The 21,672-nt window shown below is 51.1% G+C and overlaps 1 protein-coding gene across 1 annotated transcript in view; it reads right to left on the reverse strand.

The window, feature by feature from the left end:
• The window catches only part of HYDIN (HYDIN axonemal central pair apparatus protein), a 161,422-nt gene that overhangs the window by 107,147 nt on the left and 32,603 nt on the right, over window positions 1-21,672 (reverse strand). Inside the window, exons 7-9 of the mRNA XM_082489568.1 lie at window positions 15,322-15,523; window positions 12,416-12,599; window positions 2,538-2,637 (exon numbers count right to left, since the gene is read on the reverse strand). Of these exons, the coding sequence (XP_082345694.1) occupies window positions 2,538-2,637; window positions 12,416-12,599; window positions 15,322-15,523 (486 nt within the window). The remainder of the gene's footprint in view (window positions 1-2,537; window positions 2,638-12,415; window positions 12,600-15,321; window positions 15,524-21,672) is intronic.

The raw sequence follows: 21,672 nt of genomic DNA on the forward strand, positions 1-21,672 counted from the left end.
CCATCCCAAATCCACACCTGGTACCATGGAGTGTGAATTTGGACCTCGGTAGGAATACTGCCCTGGCATGCCGTGCAGGGTGCACAGTTTGGCTTTGCTTTCAAATAAATTGGGGTGTGGGTGGCCCAACAGCACAGGATTTTGTTGCTAAAGTCCTTAACTTCTGCTGCCTTTCTGACACTCTCATGTCTTGTTCATGGAACACCCATCTCTGTTTTGTGACTGGTTTTGAACACGACTCTCATCTGACCACCTCAACAGAAGTTTTACGTGATGGAGGATGGGTCTGTCAAAAAGGGAGTGATTATCATTTGGGATTTTGCTTCTCCCTGCAAGAGTGGCTTAGAAAGGGGTTTTGCAAGGTGTAACCCAATACAGTTCTGCGTGTGGACAAACCTAAAAATGAATTTCAGGTGTCTGAGTCTTCCCTCATCTCCCTCCTTCCTTCCAGCGCTCAAGAGCTGCAGCTTTATTTGCACGAATAATGAAGAAAGTTAATTTTGAGCCTAAATATTTGCCAAGAGCAAATTCCAACCCCCTCCTTAACTGCCGGCTTTGCCAAGTTGCAGAGCGCTGATGAGTCCTGTAAATCACCTGATCCAGAAGCATCTGCGGAGCAATTTATGGAAGCATCTGCAAAAAAAAAAACAACAAAAAAAAAACCAAAACAAAACAACAAAAAACCCCATGGAAACCAGCAAAGCCCCTTTGCAGTGGGGCACGAGATCCACCTGCGCAACTCCCGGTGCTGCGCTGGGGGCAAAGCTCCCGAATGTTCCCAGCAAGGGCCACGCGCCGTCCGCAGATTATCCTCCAGCGGGATTTTGTGACCAGCACGCAACCGCGCGAGGAACAGGGTCACGCTTCTTAGAGGGATCGAGATGCAAAATTAATCAAGTCCCTGGTTAAAGATTGTTGTTTTCGATAAACTCTTTTTTGCACGTGGGGACCTTCGCTCTGGGACAGTTTCCATCAGTGGATCAGCTCTGTCTTGTAAGGGACGGCGGGTAGGTGCATCGATTAAATGAAGTCCTCTTCCAAGGAGCCGGTGGAATCGTTAAGCTTTCCCAAGAGCCCATCGGGGTCTTCCAAGAGCAGGCACTTCTTTCTGAACACAAATCATTCGCCCAGCTCTGTTTCCTACAGCTTCCAGCCCGGCTCAAGGGTTGCAGGCAAGTCCTTGTCCTATTTCTCCGCAATAAAAAAGCTCTCCTGGCACAATCCCCCCCTCCCCGGAGAGCCCTGCAGGCAAGTGATGGACGTCCCCGTCACCAGAGCACGGATCCCAGCGCCAGGAGCACAGCACCGAGCGAGGAATCCCTCGGGAGCGACTTTTTTTTAAAAAAAAAAAAAAAATAAAAAAAAAAAAATCAATCCTTTCCTTCTACAGCTCTTAACAACCGCAGCTGGTGGGCAGGAAGACAGTTTGTTAACACAAGCCCTGTGTAATTACCGTAGGTGGCATTTGCCAAGTAAACCCTGCGCAATTACTGTATAAATAAAAAGCTGTTCCGTGACATTTGTATCCGTCAGCTCGGGGCAGTAAGGAAAGCATCAAAGCAGCCGGGTTAACGATTTCTGCACCCTCCAGGGTGGGAGCCTGGCTGCTGGAGGACCACATCCCATCTCGCCTCTTCCTCAGGGAAAACTATAATGGTTGGAAATCTGAGAGCTGTCTCAGAAAACACCTTAAGCAGCGGCATGCAGAGATGCAGGGGAAGGACGGGGTAACCCGAACCGGGCAGCTTGCTGCAAGCGTTCCCCACCCTGTGCTGGCACAGCAAAGGGATCACCTCTGTAAGGGCAAAGATGGCATCACTCGGGTGAGTCAACGATAACCGCTCCCAGAAAAGGCTTAACAGCACTTCCGTAGGACGGGATGAGCACAAAGCTTGCCCAGCAGACTGCTTAGCCTCCCATTTCCAAGGAGCATGCTCCCCCCGCTGAGTACGGCGAGCCCTGCGCAGCGCTGCCCGTGCACACCAGAGACCCCGAGCCACAAGGTGACCATTCCCGCACAGGGAGAGAAGCGCGTGGTGGGCAGAGGTGGTCCTTTCGCAGGCACCCCGCGCTCAGCGGGGCTCAGCCACCCAAGGTCTGGCAGCATCGGGGTAGCAGGAGGTGATGCGGGGTTTGTAACTCAGCTCTTACCACCTCGGGAGTCTGATGATGCATCCACGTAATAAAGACTCGTCTTGAAGGTAAATGGTCTATAGGGGCTTAGTGCTCCTCCACTAAGGTGTGTCGTTCTTTGGCCTTTACGGACACCTCACAGCAGAACAAATGGTGGTAAACCCACGGCATGAAACCTTATCCCTTCCCTGCCTCGGTTGTTCTGGGATCGGTGACCCAAGCTTGTAGGCACCCTGAAGGCTGGCTTTCACCAGGAGACCGACTGGAAGCCACAGGGACAGTGGGCACGTGCCAGCACTGCCCTGCTGACCGTCCCAGCAACTACAGGAGAACCGAGCGGGCTGGAAGACTATCTGCGCCTCACCTTCACTGGGGGTAACAGAAGGAGGAGAAAGGAGCTGTACCTGAGATGTCGCAGTAGAGCGTTTGTTGGTAGACTCTGGCTTCTTGGGGTTTAAAGATCACATTAATTTCAGCCGAAGAATTGGGCCAGACATCTCCTTCCTAAAACAGAAGGAGACAGCAAACCATTTATCTTCAAACGTTACATTTCTTGTTTTCAACCGCAGCCCTGGAAACCTTTATTTAGAGCATCGATGAAGTGCAAGGAGCAGGCAACACTTAGCAATAAAATTTATAAGAATTTAGAAGCAGCTGAAAAAAAAAAAATAAAAAAATTCTAGAGTCCCGTACCTTTACGGGGACCTGGTAGAGGCATTTCGTTAAATTAGGGCTATAACGAAGCTACCAAACTGTCTCTCACTCCAGTGAATCAAGCAGGATTTCTTCAGCCTAAGGAAAAAGTACCTCTCTCCTCCAAACCCTCCCGTACCGCCCGGTATCGCTATGGCTACGTGGACGCTTTTACTTAGATCAGAAGAAATTTAGCAAACCAAAAGGGTTTTCCATTCCTAGTGACAGAAGTGCTGCCTCTCACGCCCGTACATATATAATGTATATAACGTACTCCGGTGAGCCGGGGCGCTCAGCACCGAGCAGAACAAGCCTTCCTGCCTGGGGATCAATGAAGACCACAGTCCTTCCCGCCGACGGCCGCTTCGGCCAGCGCGTAGGTTACAGAAGATCTGAGAAGGAAGCTGGGAGTCAGATGCGTCCCGTATCCCTCCGCAAGGTGTGCACGTTCCCGTTTCCCCGAACACCGCCTCCAACAAGAAGTGATGGGATTTGCTTACAGCTCCGCACCTCTTTCAACCGAAAAAATCAACTAGAACTGCTCTTTTTCCTTGTCACATTCAGAGATTTAGGTATGGGCCACACTACCAGTGCTTCTCCAGCTGTCTGCTGCCTCCTTGGGGTCTTCTCTCTCTGCATCTCTCCCAGAGGGTGCTGGCAGCGGTGCTCAGCCCCAGGGAGCCTCGTCACGCATTTTTGGAGACATCCCTGGTTCGCAAAGGCTCTCACTCGCCTCTTGCGACTGCTTTAAACAAAGGTACCGCTTACATCCCCTCAACCCCCGGCATTACAAATGTCGCTCCGTGCGTTTGTTGACATAAATATATGCACCTCTGACTACTGTAGTAATACTCCACTAGGAATGAAAAATGTAGCTTCTAGGAGACAAAAAGAACAGAGTTATTTTTACTGTCAACAGAGGGAGGTTTTGATTCCGCTCGCTGCTGGGTATCCTCAGTACTTTGTCCAGAAGAGTCTTGAACTGGCTGGAGCCTCCAGCACTCCTACGGCATAAATATTAAATAACTATAACACTTCCCATCGACTCAGCACTTCGAGCTCAAAGGACAGTCCCCACCACATTTCAGGAGCTATGACATGGCGAGTCATTGGGCTGCAGCTGCAAATAATTCCCTAACGCACAGTCTGCTCCGAGTCAACAGAACAGAGGGCAGAACAGGCGGAGAAACCTGTTTCCAACGCCAACGAACCATCACCACCACAAAAAATAAGCGAAGGGAAGTCTAAAAGCATAAAGCCACTTGGATTCCTCTCGACACTGGGAGCAAACGGATTCGCCAGATCAAACGTACTTTGTGTTTCTATCCAGCGAGCAACCGGATGAAGATGGAGCCTTATTATACCGCAACACACTCGCTTGAGGAAGCAAACCGGGGACATCAGCCCGCAAGCCACAGCCAGCGTGGTAGATATTGGAGCCTTCGGGTCCCGCAGGGATGCTGCACGGGCTCAGCATCCACAGAGTTATCTCGGATTTGCAGGAATAAAAGCATTCGGGATGCTCTGAAAAAACAAAAACTCTGCTACGACATCTGCAGCTCGCCTAAGCCGAACCACCGAGAAAAAAAACAAAAAAACCAAAAAAACCCAACCACTCAAGATGATAGATTTCCCTGGCTTGGCTAATTAGAGCCTGATAACCCACCAGTGCTCATCACCCAGCCGCTCGCTGCGTGTTTAACAGCCCGAATTCAGTGGTCTCGCCCTGGGCAGATTGTCCCTGGGGACAGGGGGACACACCGGGCAGCCGCTCACATTCGCTTCGAGCCCAACAGCTGTAGCCAAAGGCACGTCTCGGCTCACCGGCATTCTGTGCCACTCCTTGAAGGACACTGCGTGGGCCCAGCGGTGCTGCTCGATCTTCCAGCTGCTGCGGTCCTCTGCCCAGAGGGCTGCGGAGAGCCCTCGTTGGGTTCCTGCAGGGCAAACGGTGCTTTGCCGGGCTCACCAGCACCATCAGCGACACGCTGCCGATAACGCCGAGAGCGGTGGTGATGCTCAAGATCTTCATCTCCCAGGGGAGCAGTGCACGTCCTGAGCCTTAAAACCAAAACGCAGGGGTGCGGTGAAAGGGAGGGGAGTGAGAAGAGCCCAGTTTCAGAACGGCCACTCAGATCCCTCCAAGGGAAAGTCCATTTGCTTCACAGAGCTTCACGTGCCAGACGGCAAACCAGGGAGAAGGTATCTGAACGAGACCAGACGGGACCAGCGGGGCTGGGGGTGAAAATTGATTCCAGGATTCGACTGTAGGTCTGCAATCGGGCTTACGAGGGCTGTGCACAGCTGGATTACAGCTTCGAGTTTGCGCCAGTGGTCAGACAGACCATGCCCACCATAAACTGAGCAGCCGATTTGCCCGTGCTACCGCTTGCAAAACTTTGGGATCTATCCAAAAAAAGCAGAGCGAGATTTTTATACCACGTCACCACTTAGTGCAACACTGGCTGCCCTAAAGCCGAGCTCGCACCAACAAGAAGGTCTCACAGAGCCAAATCATTCCTGGGAAACTCCGAGAACAGCCCTCCCTCCTGCCACGGAGGCCGGAAAACAAACTTCTTTGAGCGCAATGCGGCAGTATCAGTCTTTCAGGTCAACTATCTAACAAAGTACTGTATTGCTGCTGGATCGCAGGCTGATGGTACTCACCGGTCTATTTTATGCGCCGCAATCAGATATATTGGCCCCGCGGACACTTCGGGGCAGTTTGGTTATTACTCAGAGGTTGACAGAGGCAATACATCTCCCGTTAATGGAAGCAAGCGTAATACAATTCATAAGCAAAAATGAAGCTAAGCAGGAAAGGGAGAAAATTAAAAAGAACCGTTGGCCTGATGAATATGTATCTGCTAACAACAGTGCAGTTTTCTAGCTGAGCGAGTTTAGCTGACTTTGGGATTCAATGAACTCCAAGGCCAGCACATCTGCGACAGAAATATAACCGACATGGTGATCTGACCCCCACCGTTTCGGAGCACGGTAACCGCAATGTATCACGGAGGCGGCGATAGGGACAGACTGGGCAGGGCAGGAGACCTCGGAAGGCGGTGCAGAGCCAGAAGGCAGGGACCAGAGCGGGAGATGGCTCAGAGACAGCACGTGCTTCATGCTCTTCTGTCTTGTTGTCACCCACATCACCCGTCCCGCTCTGGTCACTGCCAGTTGAGCTTTGGGTGGACAGGAGGAGGATGGCAAACTTACCTGTTCCCCCCCAGGCTGTGGTGGCCAGACAGAGCGATGATCTGAACGCCTGAGCCCCTAACGTGACCTGCACAGCCACCACCCCGACCACAGCGGTGAACACACACCCGGAGACACTGTGACTACGGCAGAGAGGAAGTAACAGAAAAGAGAACTTCATTTAAAACCAGTATTTCAGTAAATTCCACTTCCCCATTTTACAGCATACAGAAGCAGAGGCACAGCCCGACTTTTGGCCACTGCAGAGCCCATCCAGGGAACTGTGGTACTTCCAATGCTCCTCCCAGGGCAGTGAAAACCTTTCAAGAAGCTCCTCTGGCAGGGCAGCACCGTTAGCCCCGGTTTCTCCAAGGAGGTCCCAACATACAGAAGGAATAAGGGCTTCAAGTGTTCAGGAGAGATGTGGGAATATTCACACTCCATAAACTTTAGATATCCAACTTGGATCATCTACATGGAGCCTCGGGCTACAAAGCCTCCGTCCCCTTCAATGCAGAAGCTGAACATCCCAGGTTCTCCACCAACCTGAGACACCCGAGTTTTGCGTCAAAAAGTTAGGCGATGAGGATACCCCTCTTCCCCGGAGTAACGTAAAAACCTTTGACAATCCTCACACCACACCAGTGCCGCACCAGCGCCAGGAACACTGCCTCTTGCCACAAAACTGCCTTGTGCGATACCAAGTCCACTTCAACATCCTTTTTCTCCTCGCCACCACGGGACCTGTCCCCATTCAACTCTCGCCCCCACCTGCCCCAGCCCCCAGTAGCCCATACACATCTGTAATGGGAGCCAGCAGCTATGTCCTGCCTCCTGATAGGCACCAGTCTCTTGAGCTCCCGATATGAAATCGCCGTTCGGCAGGATCCGACGTGGAAACTTTTGGCAGTACATCCACAGATAACTTGCCTGTATTGTCAGTCAAGCTGTAAGCCACACCATTTGACTCCAGATCTTTGGAAACCAGTTTGCAAGGCCCTGTCAGAGCTGGCTACCCCAACCGGGACGCATTGTCCAAGGCTCCCTCCGCTCATGGTCAAGCGGGCACAGAAGGCAGGAGAGAGACATCTGGCTGCCTGCTGGTCTCCACGCGGGATACGAGGCACGGTACATGACACAAAGCCCCACTTGTCCCATTCCTGCATCACCATCGCTGTCGGAAGGGGAACCGGAGTTGGGTCAGTGCCTGCAGAGCATTTATCTGACTTTGGAACTTGATCCTGGCCCAAGATGGCCCAAACTGGAGATCAAAATGGTGAACTTCCATCACACCAAATGAATACAGCTTCAGGGAGACCCGGGGAGAACACTGCCAGTGTACATCTCTGAACAGCGAGGGAGTGGAAGCGCGTCCCCACGGGCGTTACTCAGAGCGGCTGAGCTCCCGGTGGGATGTTTTCCTCAATACCGTCAAGACCACAGCGATTGCTGTGACGTTGCTGGGATCTCTCCGTACGCTGTGTAATTAACCAGTGCGGGAGGGAGCCTAAAGCTTTGGGCCGACGCCATTCCTTCTTTTACAGCCTAAAAAGATGAGGGTGCAGCACACAACCCCCTCCCTTGCCAGGGATTATGTCTTGCCATGCTCTGGGAAACCATTCAGTGATGCACTGCGGTCCGGACAAGGGACACATCTCCATACATCCAAGGAGCTGCTGGATCCCGAGGCAGAGTCGGATGAGACTCCTCTAAGGCACCAGAGGAAACAAGCCTGGGGACTAGCAATAAAACCCATCCTTCTACATGCATCAGCACAGCTCTCCGGAACAATCCCAATGCCGCATTATTACTGGCGCCTCACACTCATAACCTCACTCCCAAAAAAAAAAAAAAAACCCCCCAAAAAAAAAAAAAAACACACCACCACAAAAAACCCTGCACCAGCAGGTCAGAGACTCAGTCTCTTGAGCTCCTGATACAAAATCACCGTTCTGCGGGATCCAACATGGAAACTTTCGGCAGCACGTCCACAGATAGCTCCCCTGTCTCGTCAGTGAAGCTGTGAGCCAGACCTTTAGACTCCAAAGGTGGAGGGCAAGAAGTAATCAGTTATCCTTCAGTCTACTATTTCATGGCTAAGCCAAATTCTTTAAAGACATAACTATCCTGGGAAGTTTTTGTCATTTCTCCCTTCGTTACTGCTGTACATCAGACTATAAAACTAGAAAAATATTGTGAGTTATTTCTCCTGGGAAATTAAAATAGGCTGTTGAAGAGGTTCCTCACATTCCTGCTATCCTACAGGGGGGGAAAAAAAAAAACAAACCAAACCCAAAACACAAAAAACCTGCTGGTTAAAAGGATATGCTTCATTTCCCACCCTCGCAAGCTACTGCTACACACGTATGAGCCTCGGGACACCTCGGGACCCAGCGGTCTGCCTGGGCGAGCATGTTCTCTGTAGGAGAGCAGTTGAGTCAGAGCATAGAAAACTACCGTGGATGCTAACCAGGACGGAAATCAAACGTTTATGGTGCTGTGAACATGATATTGCAGGACTTTTGGCTTAGTGTCAGTCTCGGACAGGCTGCAACTGGCAGGTGGCATAAAACACAGACAGCGGATGTATGAGGACACCGCAGAAACCCTCCAGCTGTTGTGCCCTGGCTTTGCTACAGCGTAAAGCAATGCGATCCGGGAGGGGATAGCGCACCGTGACTCACAGCTGCAGAAGCGATCTCTACGCAAGAGCCCCACCATAAATACTTGCAGATCCTATTTGCCTCTCCCTCAGCCCCTAAATAACGTGAATCTGCTGGATCTCCACCAGCCTGTGTAAGGAAAAAGCCGGTCTTGGAAAGGCGGGCACCACCAGCTGTTGGGCAAATCCCTTTCTTTGTTCTGTGGAACGGGAAGGAGATCCACGGAAAGGAGATCATTGCTCAAAGCAGGCAGAAAGCCAACAACAGAGCCGGCAACACAAGTACCGACACGACACCCAGAGTGCATCCTGCGAGTTCAGGGCACTTCGGAGAAAGGCACTGCCAAAGCCAACATCTGCCTCTCTCCAGAAATAACCGAACCCACAGCGAGCTGTGGGATGGACCATAGCTCCCACCGGAGATGGTGCCTTCTGCCAAAAACTGAAGCGCTCTGTTCTAACCTCTTCGTTTGGACGGGGACCAGCTTAGTTCCCCAGCTGAGGTAGAGATTTGTGGGACGAAAAACCAGTTACCTCCTGGCCCAGCCTCTGGATCAACAACAGGAGCCGTTTCATAACCTGGACACATTGAAGACCACCTCCATCAGCTCGGAATTAACACGGGACACCGAGGAGTCACTACCAGGCAACGGCAGGACACTGATGACTTGCCAAGGTCAGTGCGATGGTAACAAACCCTTGTCCTCCCTTTCCTCTGGTTTCCATTTCCAAGGAGTCAGCTCCCACGTGTCTGCAATGTGACTTACAGCTAATCTGTGGTGGGGAGGATGCAGCAGAAAGCCAGGACTTTGTCCTTTGGTAGCCACCTGTGCTTCTATCAGGGCTGCTTCTGCTGACATATCGCGCGTATTTGCAAAAATAAATTAAACCACATTCAAGATGCACTCGGCAAGTCAGAGTTGCGTAACAGCTTGTTTCCCACAGGCTTGGATGGCTGCTCAGAGCATTCATGGTCACATGGTGATTCCAAAATCACTGCCTCCTCTTTTTTTTGCTATTATTTTCGTGAGTGAGTTAACCCTACACAGACTGAAGTGACCCTGCTGCAGCGCCTACAGACAGCCACACCTGAAAATATCGGCTCCTATCAGTCCACCAACACAGCAGAGCTCCTGCACAAGCCCTGCAAAGCCACCTGGCCCAGACAGAGCTTCCAGGACTACTATCCCTCCCCATCAGGTTCCTAACCTCTGGAAGCAATTATTTCACAGCATCCCAGACTGGTGAGGGTGGGAAGGGACCTCTGGAGCTCCCCAAGTCCCACCACCCGCCAGAGCAGGGGCACCTCCAGCAGTGGCACAGGACACGTCCAGGCGGGTTTGGAATGGCTCCAGAGGGGGAGATTCCCCCCCCCCCCCTCTGGGCAGCTGTGCCAGTGCTCTGCCACCCTCACGGGAAAGAAGTCCCTCCTCAGATTGAGATGGAACTTCCTATGGTCCAGTTTGTGGCCGTTCCCTCTTGTCCTGTCACTGGGCACCACTGACAAAAGGCTGTTCCCATCCCCCGGCACCCTCCCTTGAAGGACTGATAAGCGTTGATAAGATCCCCCCTCAGCCTTCTCTTCTCCAGACTGAAAAGCCCCACGTCCCTCAGCCGTTCCTCAGCAGAAAGATGCTCCACTCCCCTCATCATCTCTGTAGCCCTTTGCTGGACCCTCTCCAGCAGTTCCCTGTCCTTCTTGACCCGGGGAGCCCAGAACTGGACACAGCGCTCCAGATGTGGCCTCCCCGGGGCAGAGCAGAGGGGGAGGATGACCTCCCTCGCCCTGCTGGCCACACTCTGCTTGATGCCCCCCAGGACGCCATTGGCCTTCTTGGCCACCAGGGCACATTGCTGCCTCATGGGCATCCTGTTGGCCATCAGGACTCCCAGGTCCCTTTCCACAGAGCTGCTCTCCAGCAGGTCAGCCCCCAACCTGTACTGGTGCAGGGGGTTATTCCTCCCCAGGTGCAGTACCCTACACTTGCCCTCATTGAATTTCATAAGGTTCCTCTCCACCCAACTCTCCAGCCTGTCCAGGTCATGCTGAATGGTGGCACAGCCTTCCGGCGTGTCAGCCACTCCTCCCAGTTTCATGTCATCAATAAATTTGCTGATGGTACACTCCATCCATGTTCTTAATGGATATATTGAACAGGACTGGACCTGGGCCACTTGTAACAAGGCTTTGATTATTTCTACAGGGCGCTCCCAGATATCAGAGGCGCTAGGCGGGAAGAAGAGAGCAGCCATTTTTGGCCAGAAGGCAGCAAGGTCCCAGCTTTGGGGTCTTTTCCAGCAGATTTAGGTGGCAGCGCCAGCAGGGTACTTGTCCAAGCTAAAAGATCAAGGGCCATCACCAGAGGGAAGGGTACAGAAGTCAGCAGAGTTTTTAGATTCTACATTTGATAAAGAGGAGAAACTACTTATCATTTGATGTAGACACCCACATGTCAGGTGGAGAAGAAAGCCATGAGCAAAACTCTGAATGTGAAACGTTGTTCCCTAAATAACGGAATTAATGGAAATCAAAAGATTGATAATGCTGAACATGACAGAAGGGGAGAGACTCGTGTAGTAGCCCACTTATATTCCATCCTAGAGCAAACTGGGAAACATCAACACAGCCATTTAGGAGAGGTTTCCACTCAAGACTTGAGGCCAGGCTACAGTATGTCCGTAGGTGGTTACATGGAGCACCGGGGCTCAGTACTGGGGGCAGGCAGACTTCTGGACCTCACCTTAACGCACTTCAGGAGCTCAAGAGGGGGTTAAGCTAGTTGTGGAGACACAGTCCAAACTGCAGTGAAACAGGAGCCCTAGGGGATGCTCCAAAACCAGCTCTGATGCACCACAGGATGCTCTTAACGCTCAGCTCCCAACTCCCTACGATATTCCTACTGCTCTGACACAATCTCCTGGTCATGCCATGCTGCTGTTGGCTACAGCGGTGTGAAACCGCAGTTGTTCTGATGCTGGTGGCTCTCAGCCTTAACCAAAAAGAACACGATTCCTTCCTTAAAAAAAAAAAAAAAAAAAGAGTTCACCTATTTTCATAAGAAAAGAAGAGGTTGGGCTTGTTCTAGGGTTTACTCCAAAGACGAGAAGGGATTTTGTATCGCTCGGCCAGCAGGCGCTCTTCATCTCAGACCATGCAAATACTCAGAAGCAGGACTTTGGCTGAACAAAGGACATGAGATTTTGCTTGCATGAAGAGAAAAGACAAAAGATTTTCAGTACCTATGTGCAACAGAAATCAAAAAGTCTGTTTAAACCTGCCAGCCTTGTGTCCAGGCTCACCGATGGCACTGGGAGATTCAAGATGTGGTGTAAGTCCTGGTTATAGGAAGGGATTGGTATTTCTGCGATTAAACTTGGGCTGAATTTGGCCTCCTTTCATTCTTCATGTCAACCTGTGAACTGACAGTGCTCTTATATCCTTTGTTAATCCACAAATAGTATATAAGGTGTGTCTTTACGTATAATAATCAATACCTCCGCACACTGTTTATTAAGTGCCCTTAATTTCTAGCCCTTGCAGGAGCTCGGCTTTCGGCAGGCTCTCGCTGCCCACGGTTCAGAAACGCTTTTTGCACCGAGCTCTCCCGGCCTCACGAGAAACCTGATGTTTTCCCCTCTTTGCACATCACGCCAGCTGATGCGGGGATCTGCCAAGTGACCTCATTCGAAGAGAAGAAGGAGGAAGGGAGGTTCTCAGCTATCGCTTACCACCGGCTCAATGGTGAAGATATCATCGGAGAAGAGCATGGAGTCTCCTTGCACCTTCGCTCTCTGGTTCTGGAAGGTGCGGGAGAGAAGGGAAAGGCGTTCTCGGAGAGCGGGGTCCACCGTACACTCCTTGAGAAAATAATCCGTCTGGTCCTCCTCCTGCCTCTTCAGCCTGTTGCACAGCCTGCAGCCACGGGGAGAGACAAACCAAGCAGATAATTTAATAAGCTGCATATTTGCGGAGATTGGCATGGAAGGGCAGGGGCAGCAACACGCTCCGGGGAGGAACAGCAGCAACTCAGCGAGGGGCTGACCCCCCCAGCCACGGGGTCCCAAAACAGACCAGAATATCACTTGTCGTACACCGGCACAGCGGGAAGGTTTACTCCATGCTTATAAACTAAGAAGAGAGGGTTTGTTTTGTGTTTTGGTTTTTTTTTTGGTTTTTTTTTGTTTTTGTTTTTGTTTTTAAAGCCAGCAGCCTTCAAGAGAGCAACCTGGCTCAAAGCCACTGCCCCAACTGGAGGAGAATCCACCACCAACCTCAACTGGTTTTTCCTACCGTAGAGCTGCTCCTGGGAGGCAGACGACAAAGATCCAGGAGCGCCCGCTGCAGCGCTTCACTGGGAAGGGAGGGAAGCAGCCGGGTTTCAGCCGCAGGTTACCCGCATCGCTCTTTTTTTTTTTTTTTTTTCCCTTCCCTTTTGGACCCGCAGGGATAAGCAAACAGTGTCTGCTCTCTGTTCCCCACGCTGCCTTCCACCAGAGGATCCCACAGGACTTTCAAAGCCAACTAATGAATTCAGGCATCGCATCACCTCGGTGAAATTTAATGGTTTCACATGCAGGAAAACAGAAGCCACGAGAAAGGAAGGGACTTCGCCTCACATCACCCAACCAGCACCGCTGGATCCAAACCCTTAACTCCAGCCCTGAACCACCTTATCCTTTCTCCTTTTTGGCCTTCCCCGCAGAGCTTTGACACAGTTAATCTCTCCCTTACTCGGTAGTTGTAGCAGAAACCATTCTAGTTTTTCAAGATCCCAACCAAGAGATGGGGAGGGAGCGCTGCTACAAGAGCAGCTGATTCCTGGCTGGCATATTGCTGTCCCCCCTTCACGCTCCAGTCCCCTGGCCATGAAGAACCAGCAGGTGACAACTCTGGGGGGGACGAGTGGAAGGCTCCATATGCAGCGAATGGAGGCAGCGTAGTATAAACAGGATAGCGATCATCACCCGGCTAAATACAAATACGATTAGAAAGGAAATACAGTCACAGACGTTACCAGCGGCACACAGACAGAGCCTCGGGCAAGTGTTGTCACCAGCGCCAAAAATACTTGCTTTTGGCCAGCTCCCCGTGGAGCGCAATAGGAGATGTTTCTCCACGGCTGACCTACAATTCTATGCATTAGGGGGGGCTTCCAGGCATTGACATAAGCAACCCTCAACTCAACCTCCAGCGACAGATGAGAATTCCACCATTACATTCCAAAAAAGTCCTGCAGGAGAAAGAACAAACCCCTGGATAGACCTTCTAAATGATCCAGGGCTTTTTAGATCATGTCCCACTGCCTCCCCTCATCAAAGTCCTCCCTGCTCTGAGACCTCAGAAGCTTCTCCTACAACAGGACAGTGGCCTCGGAGCTCTGACCACCCCTAAGACCTTCAAGTAAGGAAGAACAAATGTCCTGGTCAGTGTCTAGGACACTGACTGGCAGGAGATCAAATGTAACTGGAAAAAAATATCAGGTTGAACTCTACGGTGGAGAAACCTGGTTGCTTCTGAGGAGAAAGAGGACCACTCAGGGTCCAGACTGAGACAGGCAGGTGGGAAGAGATGGTAAAGGAATGGTCCAGGGAAGCGCCAAGAGAAGGTCATGAGATTTTCTTTTAACACACTGAGCTCGCAGAGAAGTCACACACTGTGTAATTAAAAATAGAGAACAGTGGAAAACTAGTTTTGGCCTTCAAGGCATTTCTGACCTAATTATGTTGAACTTTATTTGCTCAGAAGCCCTTAAAAAGTGCTCCAGTTTAAGGCAGTTTCCCGATCAGCTGTGGGTTCAGACTAACTCCAATACATCCAAGTCTGAAAAGTCACGCGAAGACTCCCCAAATCACCCAAGCTTTTAAGTGTCATTTCCAATTCACCCCACCCCACCCGGCTGTAAGTGTTTCTCTGCTCCCAGAAATGGGAATTTCAAAGCTTCACCAGAGACACCCTTTGACCATCCTGTCCCATCTCTCACCACCACGAAGACATGGTATGCCGGAGCCCAAACGCGCTCCCAGGTCCTGCGCTGCCCCACCTTCCCCCCAGAACCCTCCACCTCCAAACTCTCTCCGGCCCCTAAAGAAGGGCAGAAATACCTCGTTGTGCTGCAAACCGGGGCAGCGCAAGGCAATTTAACATCCTACAGCAGGATGGCCTCAACTTTCTGGGCCACCGAAACACTCTACCCTGCACGTTACTGGAAACGGAGCCTGCCATCTTATCAAAGCTGGAGTGGAAGAAACTGTGGTAACTATTATAATAATTATGTTACCTGCAGCTATGTTAAGTCTCAGGTGATGAGCGCTACCGCTTTCCTCGGCCTCATGGACACTCTGTAGCCCAAGGATCTCTGGGTTTCGGTGGTTTGTGGTCCCACAAAACACAAATTTGCTATCCAGTTATTGCAATCAAATTTTCCTCCCCAAAAATATCATCCTCAGCCAGAGTACGGGTGGAACCGGATTGGGAAGGGCTGAGGTCCACTACCCTGAAGCTCAGTGACATACCCTGACACCGTGAATGGTTTACTTCTCCCAAACCATTCAAAAGCACCAACACCCCTCCGAGGCCCTACGTTAGTTTTACCCTTGGGCAGTGTATCTTACTGAAATGGATCTTTCAAACAAACCTCAGCTTCTGCTGATCCTCCTCCTCCTGAGTAACAAAAGCCTTCCACTGGAAGTGGGCTATGACTTCACTCTGATTGTGGATGACCACCGATGTGTGGTTTGACAGCGTGAGGTAAGTCTTCTCGACCGTCAAGGAGTTCCTGTCGAGCCTGATGTTGACATCTACAGCTGCTCCATAAAGGCTTGTGTGAACATCTTCACCTGGAACAAAGCAAAGGGGAGGCTTTGCTCATCTCGCTGACGCAAGTACAAGAAACAGCACATCACAGGTAACAGGAGAAAGCGTCACAGCTTTTAGCTGTATTAGCAGTTCCATGGATCAGTACGCCTAACACCTCCCGCTAGCTGTGTACGGACAGCATGAGCACGAGGACGCCACCTAAAGTACCTTGTTCCTGGCTGTGCTTGTAGAGGTTTATCCCCAAGGTGATGGTATTTATAGTGAGATTTTTCAGACAGGCCCAGGTGGCCTCTGGGTTGCCATCCCACTCGGGTCACAGGGAATGGACAGTGGGGTGGACTGAAAACTGGCTGGCAGATAGAGCTCGGAGAGTTACAGGCAGTGGCACACAGTCTGGTTGAAGGTCAGTAACAAGTGGTGTCCCTCAGGGGTCAGTGCTGGGTCCAGTCCTGTTCAATATACCCGCCAGTGACCTGGATGAAGGGATGGAGTGTACCATCAGCAAATTTATTGATGACATGAAACTGGGAGGAGTGGCTGACACGCCAGAAGGCTGTGCCGCCATTCAGTGTGACCTGGACAGGCTGGAGAGCTGGGCAGAGAGAAACCTTATGAAATTCAACGAGGGCAAGTGTAGGGTACTGCACCTGGGGAGGAATAACCCCCTGCACCAGTACAGGTTGGGGGCTGACCTGCTGGAGAGCAGTTCTGTGGAAAGGGACCTGGGAGTCCTGGTGGCCAACAGGATGCCCATGAGGCAGCAATGCACCCTGGTGGCCAAGAAGGCCAATGGCATGCTCAGGGGCATCAAGCAGAGCGTGGCCAGCAGGGCGAGGGAGGTCATTCTCCCCCTCTGCTCTGCCCCGGGGAGGCCACATCTGGAGCGCTGTGTCCAGTTTGGGGTTCCCCGGGACAAGAAGGACAGGGAACTGCTGGAGAGGGTCCAGCAAAGGGCTACAGAGATGATGAGGGCAGTGGAGCATCTTTCTGCTGAGGAGAGGCTGAGGGACGTGGGGCTTTTCGGTCTGGAGAAGAGAAGGCTGAGGGGGGATCTTATCAACGCTTATCAATCCTTCAAGGGAGGGTGCTGGGGGGTGGGAACAGTCTTTTGTCACTGGTACCCAGTAACAGGACAAGAGGGAACGGGCACAAACTGGAGCACAGGAAGTTCCATCTCAACCTGAGGAGGGACTTCTCTCCTGTGCAGGCGGCAGAGCACTGGCACAGCTGCCCAGAGAGGGGGGGGAATCTCCCCCTCTGGAGCCATTCCAAACCTGCCTGGACATGTCCTGTGCCACTGCTGGAGGTGACCCTGCTCTGGCGGGGGGTGGGACTGGGGGGGCTCCAGAGGGCCCTTCCCACCCTCACCACTCTGGGATGCTGTGAATTCTGCATGAAAGCCATTCAGGTGACTCTGAGGCGTCCCACCTCAGTCACGGCTCACCCAGGGTCTCCCCCAGGCCCATAACCAGTGCATGTGTCCCTCCTGACCCCTCGCTGCTGACAAGCAAAGATGCCTGGGGGCACATGGGCAGAAGAGGGAGGTTCAGAGGAACAAGTGAAGTGACAGCCCACGGCAGGATGGGACACAGACAAGAACTTCATTGCGTTGTAGCAGCAGTACCCTCACTTTCTGTGGGTTTGTGAAGATACATCAAAACGGGACTGTTGGGGCATGGCCCACACCAACCTGCCCATTACAGCCCTGTAAGCCCAATTCTTCAGCCTGGGTCCTGTTGCCTATACTCAAGCGAGCAGATCTACACTGAGCATCCCCAAGATATTCAACGACCAGAGTGAGGACATCTTCACTTTCCACCTCAAACCGAGCTGAAGAGGAGAGAGCCCCTGGCCATGCACATCAACCAATGAATGACTGGAGTCTTGCTGGAGTACCCACCAGCATTTCACCCTCCAGAAATGACACCCACCAAAGGCTCCCTCATTTCCAGAGCTTTCAAACCTTCATTCTTCCCAACCAAGGAACTTCTGGGAGTTATCTGAGCTCAAACTTCAGAAGGAAGCCCACTCCTCCTGTTGTGGGTGAGGGTTTCCCAGGTGAGACGCAAACAGTGAACATCAGACATGCTTTGAGGAAGGACACGGCCACACTGACTCGCTAGAAACGGCATTCCTATGAGTGGTGCTTGAAGTTTCCAAGCCGGCCCCAGCTGAAAAGTGCAGCAACACCGCCATGTTCTGGTGAGCATCCCTCAGCATCTCCTAACTGCACAGGTTATGGCAAGGCAGCTGGGCCTGCTTTTAAAAGGCGACCGTGCAACACCACAAGGAGAGAGATGGGCATGTGCTGGATGGAGTCCTTAAATGCAAAGCCAGACAACGCAGCAGAAATCACACTTGTTCTGGGAAGAGAGCACCCCCCCCTCTTTGGAGAGGGGCTGGGGCATGAAGCAAGGCTCACCCTTAAAAACAGGAGATCTCTGCAGTCATTCATTCATCTCCACACGCGGAGAATTCAGCCTGCAGGCCTGTATAACCCTCAGTTTCTCTGCTCTTACGGGAGGCTGGAGAGGTAGGCATTTGTGGCCAGAGATGAGTTACGTTGCGAGAGAAACAGCGATGTCTCCAGCGAGTGGACAATCTGCTTTCTCTAACGGCGAATTTAGCATATAAAAAAATTACTGAAGTTCGGAAGAGTTACGGAGGCGGGTACGCTTTGTGAGCGCTGCCTTTCCCCTCCGCTGAATCCTCGGCATTCATTGGCAAGCAGAGGAACCAGGACCCAAGAAACGGGAGACGTGCACAGCTCTTCGAGCATGTACCACTCGGGTTCACGGAAACACGACCTACTAACGATCACGACAACAAACTACTATAAAATAAACACCATGAAAACCATCATCATCATCATCTCACTGTCTAAACCCATGGCCACGCGGGTTTTGAAATATCGGGTATAGCTCAGATCTCAAAAAACAAACTGAAGCGTTTGAAATTGAATAGAGAAGGGCAAAAAGAATGACCAAAAGTTCAGAGCAGCTTCTATATGAAGACTAAATGGGATTCCTCAACCCAGAAATCACACAGGAGAGGTTTGTAAAAGCGTGAACGGCCTGGGAAACGCGAATAAGGAAAAATTGGTCACAAACCAGGAACCCGAGGGCCTGAAATAACATTATTAGTCAGAAATTACACAGAAGCGGTAGTATTTTCCCAGGGAACATTCCCTCCTTTGGAACGCAGTGCCATGGGAGGCTGTCAAGGCTAACAGCTATAAATCCAGAGAGCAACCGGACAAATTCCTGTAAGATAAAACCATCGGAAGCTATTAAACAAAGATGAGTATAAAGCCTCCAGCACAGAGAAATGCTCACTCCAGAGCCTGCGGGGGAGAAAGCATATGCACCGCCTGTTCCTACATGCTTTGCTAAGCATCCCCTATCGCTGCTCTCCCGGAGAGGAGCCGGGGACGCAGCCACCCTGACGCTCCCGGCTCCGAGGACTCTTATGAAGGCTGGAGGGTTTGCCAGAGCATCTTCTACCTTAAAGAGAAGCATTTGACGTGGTGCTGAATACCTAAACCTGCCAAGGGCTGGGTCTAGCGGAGCATGGCCAGACTCCAGCGCGGCCGGAGGAAGGCACAGCTCTGCCGGGCGGATGAACTGACGCAGCGAGTGGAGCTGTCAGGGATGGCCAAGGGCTGCAGGCTTCACGGCGTGGCTGCCAAATTAGATGTGACATTTCATTTAAGACTCTTGGCTGTTTAATATATAAGGTGGTTTTTTTTTTTAAAAAAAAAAAAAAGCAAACAAAAAAAAAAAACACACACCAAAAACACAACACAAAAAAAAAACACGCAAACCACAACCAAAACCCAACCACCCTCTGTACTGTAAGAGTGATGTAGCACTAGGTATTTCGCTTGACAGGGTAATGTCTGTGGTGCGTAGTTTGGGATGCTTTGCTGCCACGAAAGCCCATTTACTGAATCTCGATGTGTCTGCCCTATCATTATTTACACAACAGGATCTTATTACAGGCTGTCAATTCGCTCATTCTGACACGCTTTTCATGCGTTTCCTACCGATGGCAGAACACAGAACTCTCTCTCCGACCCAAATGAAGCAATGCTTGAACTTGAAATTAAAAGCTAGATTTTTTTATCCAGCAGCAGAGCAGATGCTTTGGGTTGTGTGCTCCTGAACAACGCCCTCTGACACAGCAGAAACACCACTGGCTTTTATTCCAGCATCCATCTGCATCGCGACGGATGCAGGTTATCTTGGCACATCATTACTTGCCTCGAAGCAAGAAATCTAGTATTGGTTCATCCTTCCTGGGGGGCCTATTCTGCAGGAAAAAAAAAAATCATAAAGGGAATTTACAGATGACCTAAAACATCTTTCTGAATTCTTCTAATGCTGCTTGATCATCCTGGTGCAAGAGGGAATAGTTTTCAGAGCAGTACAAGTTGTTCTTAAATAGAAAGACAAGTTTTGCTTAGCCTGAAAGTATCGCTCAATGAAGGGATGAGCAAAGCCCCGAACAAGATTTCTAATTTCTAAAAAAATTTCAGGTTTTATGAAGAACGCTTTCCTAGTATTCAACAGTGGTACTTTCCTCCATTGATTGCTGCTCTAAATATTAGGACGCCGGTAGCCAGATTGATTAGACCAAAGAGAAACAGAACAGCACCCTGCTGCATTTCATCCTCACAGATATATTCTTCCTTTACCCCATCACTCCCCCTTTGCTGAATAGGGATTTAAAAATCTTTTTTCGGAGCGCACGACAGTCAAATTTGGAATATCTGGGTAGCGTGGAAAGCAAGTTTAATTTCATTTGCCCGGTTTGTCGGAAGACTCTGCCTTGCTCTCATCTCTTCTACGAACGCAGATGACGAGAGACGGGTCCTGCTGCCTTCTCACCAAAAATACACCCAACGAGAGCTGAGCTCTTCGCTCAAAAGGGTGTTATTGCACCTCCATAGCGATCTGCCTTAAGCAATTCTTTTGCTGCTGCTACTATCGCACCCAACTGCCTCCCCACTGCCCGTATATTCTTGTTTTTCAAACAGCACGCAAAGGACCGCTATCATCAGCGGAGAGTGAGTCACTTCACCGGGCTAAGGGACCTCTGGAATGCCAGAGAAGTCACCTACAGCTGGATCCAGCCCTCCCCACCATATACTTTTTGCTGTGTCTCCCGTGGAACTCCCACTAGATGGGAGCCAGGAGCGTTCCTCCGACCTGCTTGGCTGTTGGGAAGCTAACGGTGTCACCTACGAGGTGCGCCGGGTCTCCGCCGGCCAGAGAAATGCCATCTGTCAGCCCCCGCTCATGTATTTCCAGCACTGGAGCAAAATGCAGAGCAGCGATAGTAATTTTTACGTGTTTCTCCAAGGCGGCGTTCACGAGCTACCTTCAGACACCGTTAAATCATCACCTTATTTCCTCCAGCCCTGGGAGCAGCTTGTTTATAAACCACTAAATAACCGCTGCTGCTAAGACGGGTGTTTCTAAAGAATCATTCCCAGGCTCCAACAAAGCTCAGAGCAACCTAATCATGATTACTGCCACAATTAGCTCTGTTAATGGCCAGAAGTCCCCAGCACAGCCCGGGGCCTCAGCAAAGCACCCACTGAGCCCATCCAGCACATGGTAAAAAGAAGGTTTTTCTACCCCAAAAAGGCATCGCAAGGAACCGTAAGACAACAGATGGGGCAGAAGGAGGAGGTGGAAACCAATGACCGGGCAGCAGCGGTCTATGGGACAGGCTTTTCAGACAGCTCTCTTGCACGTTAAGTCATCCGCTTCTCAATCAAACAGGCTCCTCGTCGTGCATCCTTCTGTAACGGAGCACCCAAAGCGTTCCCTCCTCTGCACCGCCCTTAGGAAGATGCGTTTGCCTTGTTACAGCACGAAACACTCCGGCACGGGAATATCTGGGAACCAGCACGGAGGCTTTATCCTGCCCAGCGTGAAGGCGCCTCGCAGAGTGTATTGAAAAGGACAACACAACCATCAGATGATGAAAGATGGCACTGCCGCACATCCAGCGTGCCCGGGGCTCTTTTTAATCATTATTGCTACTCCCATACTGATGCGCTGGGGTACCTGACTGGCTGAAACATCGCTTTTGGCCCGCGGGGAAAACAGCGCAGGAACTTTCATTCTAATTGCCCGGCAAAGACATGTCCAATATACCA

The sequence above is a fragment of the Vanellus vanellus genome (genome assembly GCF_965231255.1).
Source record: "Vanellus vanellus genome assembly, chromosome: 12".
In the NCBI taxonomy this organism is placed as follows: domain Eukaryota; kingdom Metazoa; phylum Chordata; class Aves; order Charadriiformes; family Charadriidae; genus Vanellus; species Vanellus vanellus.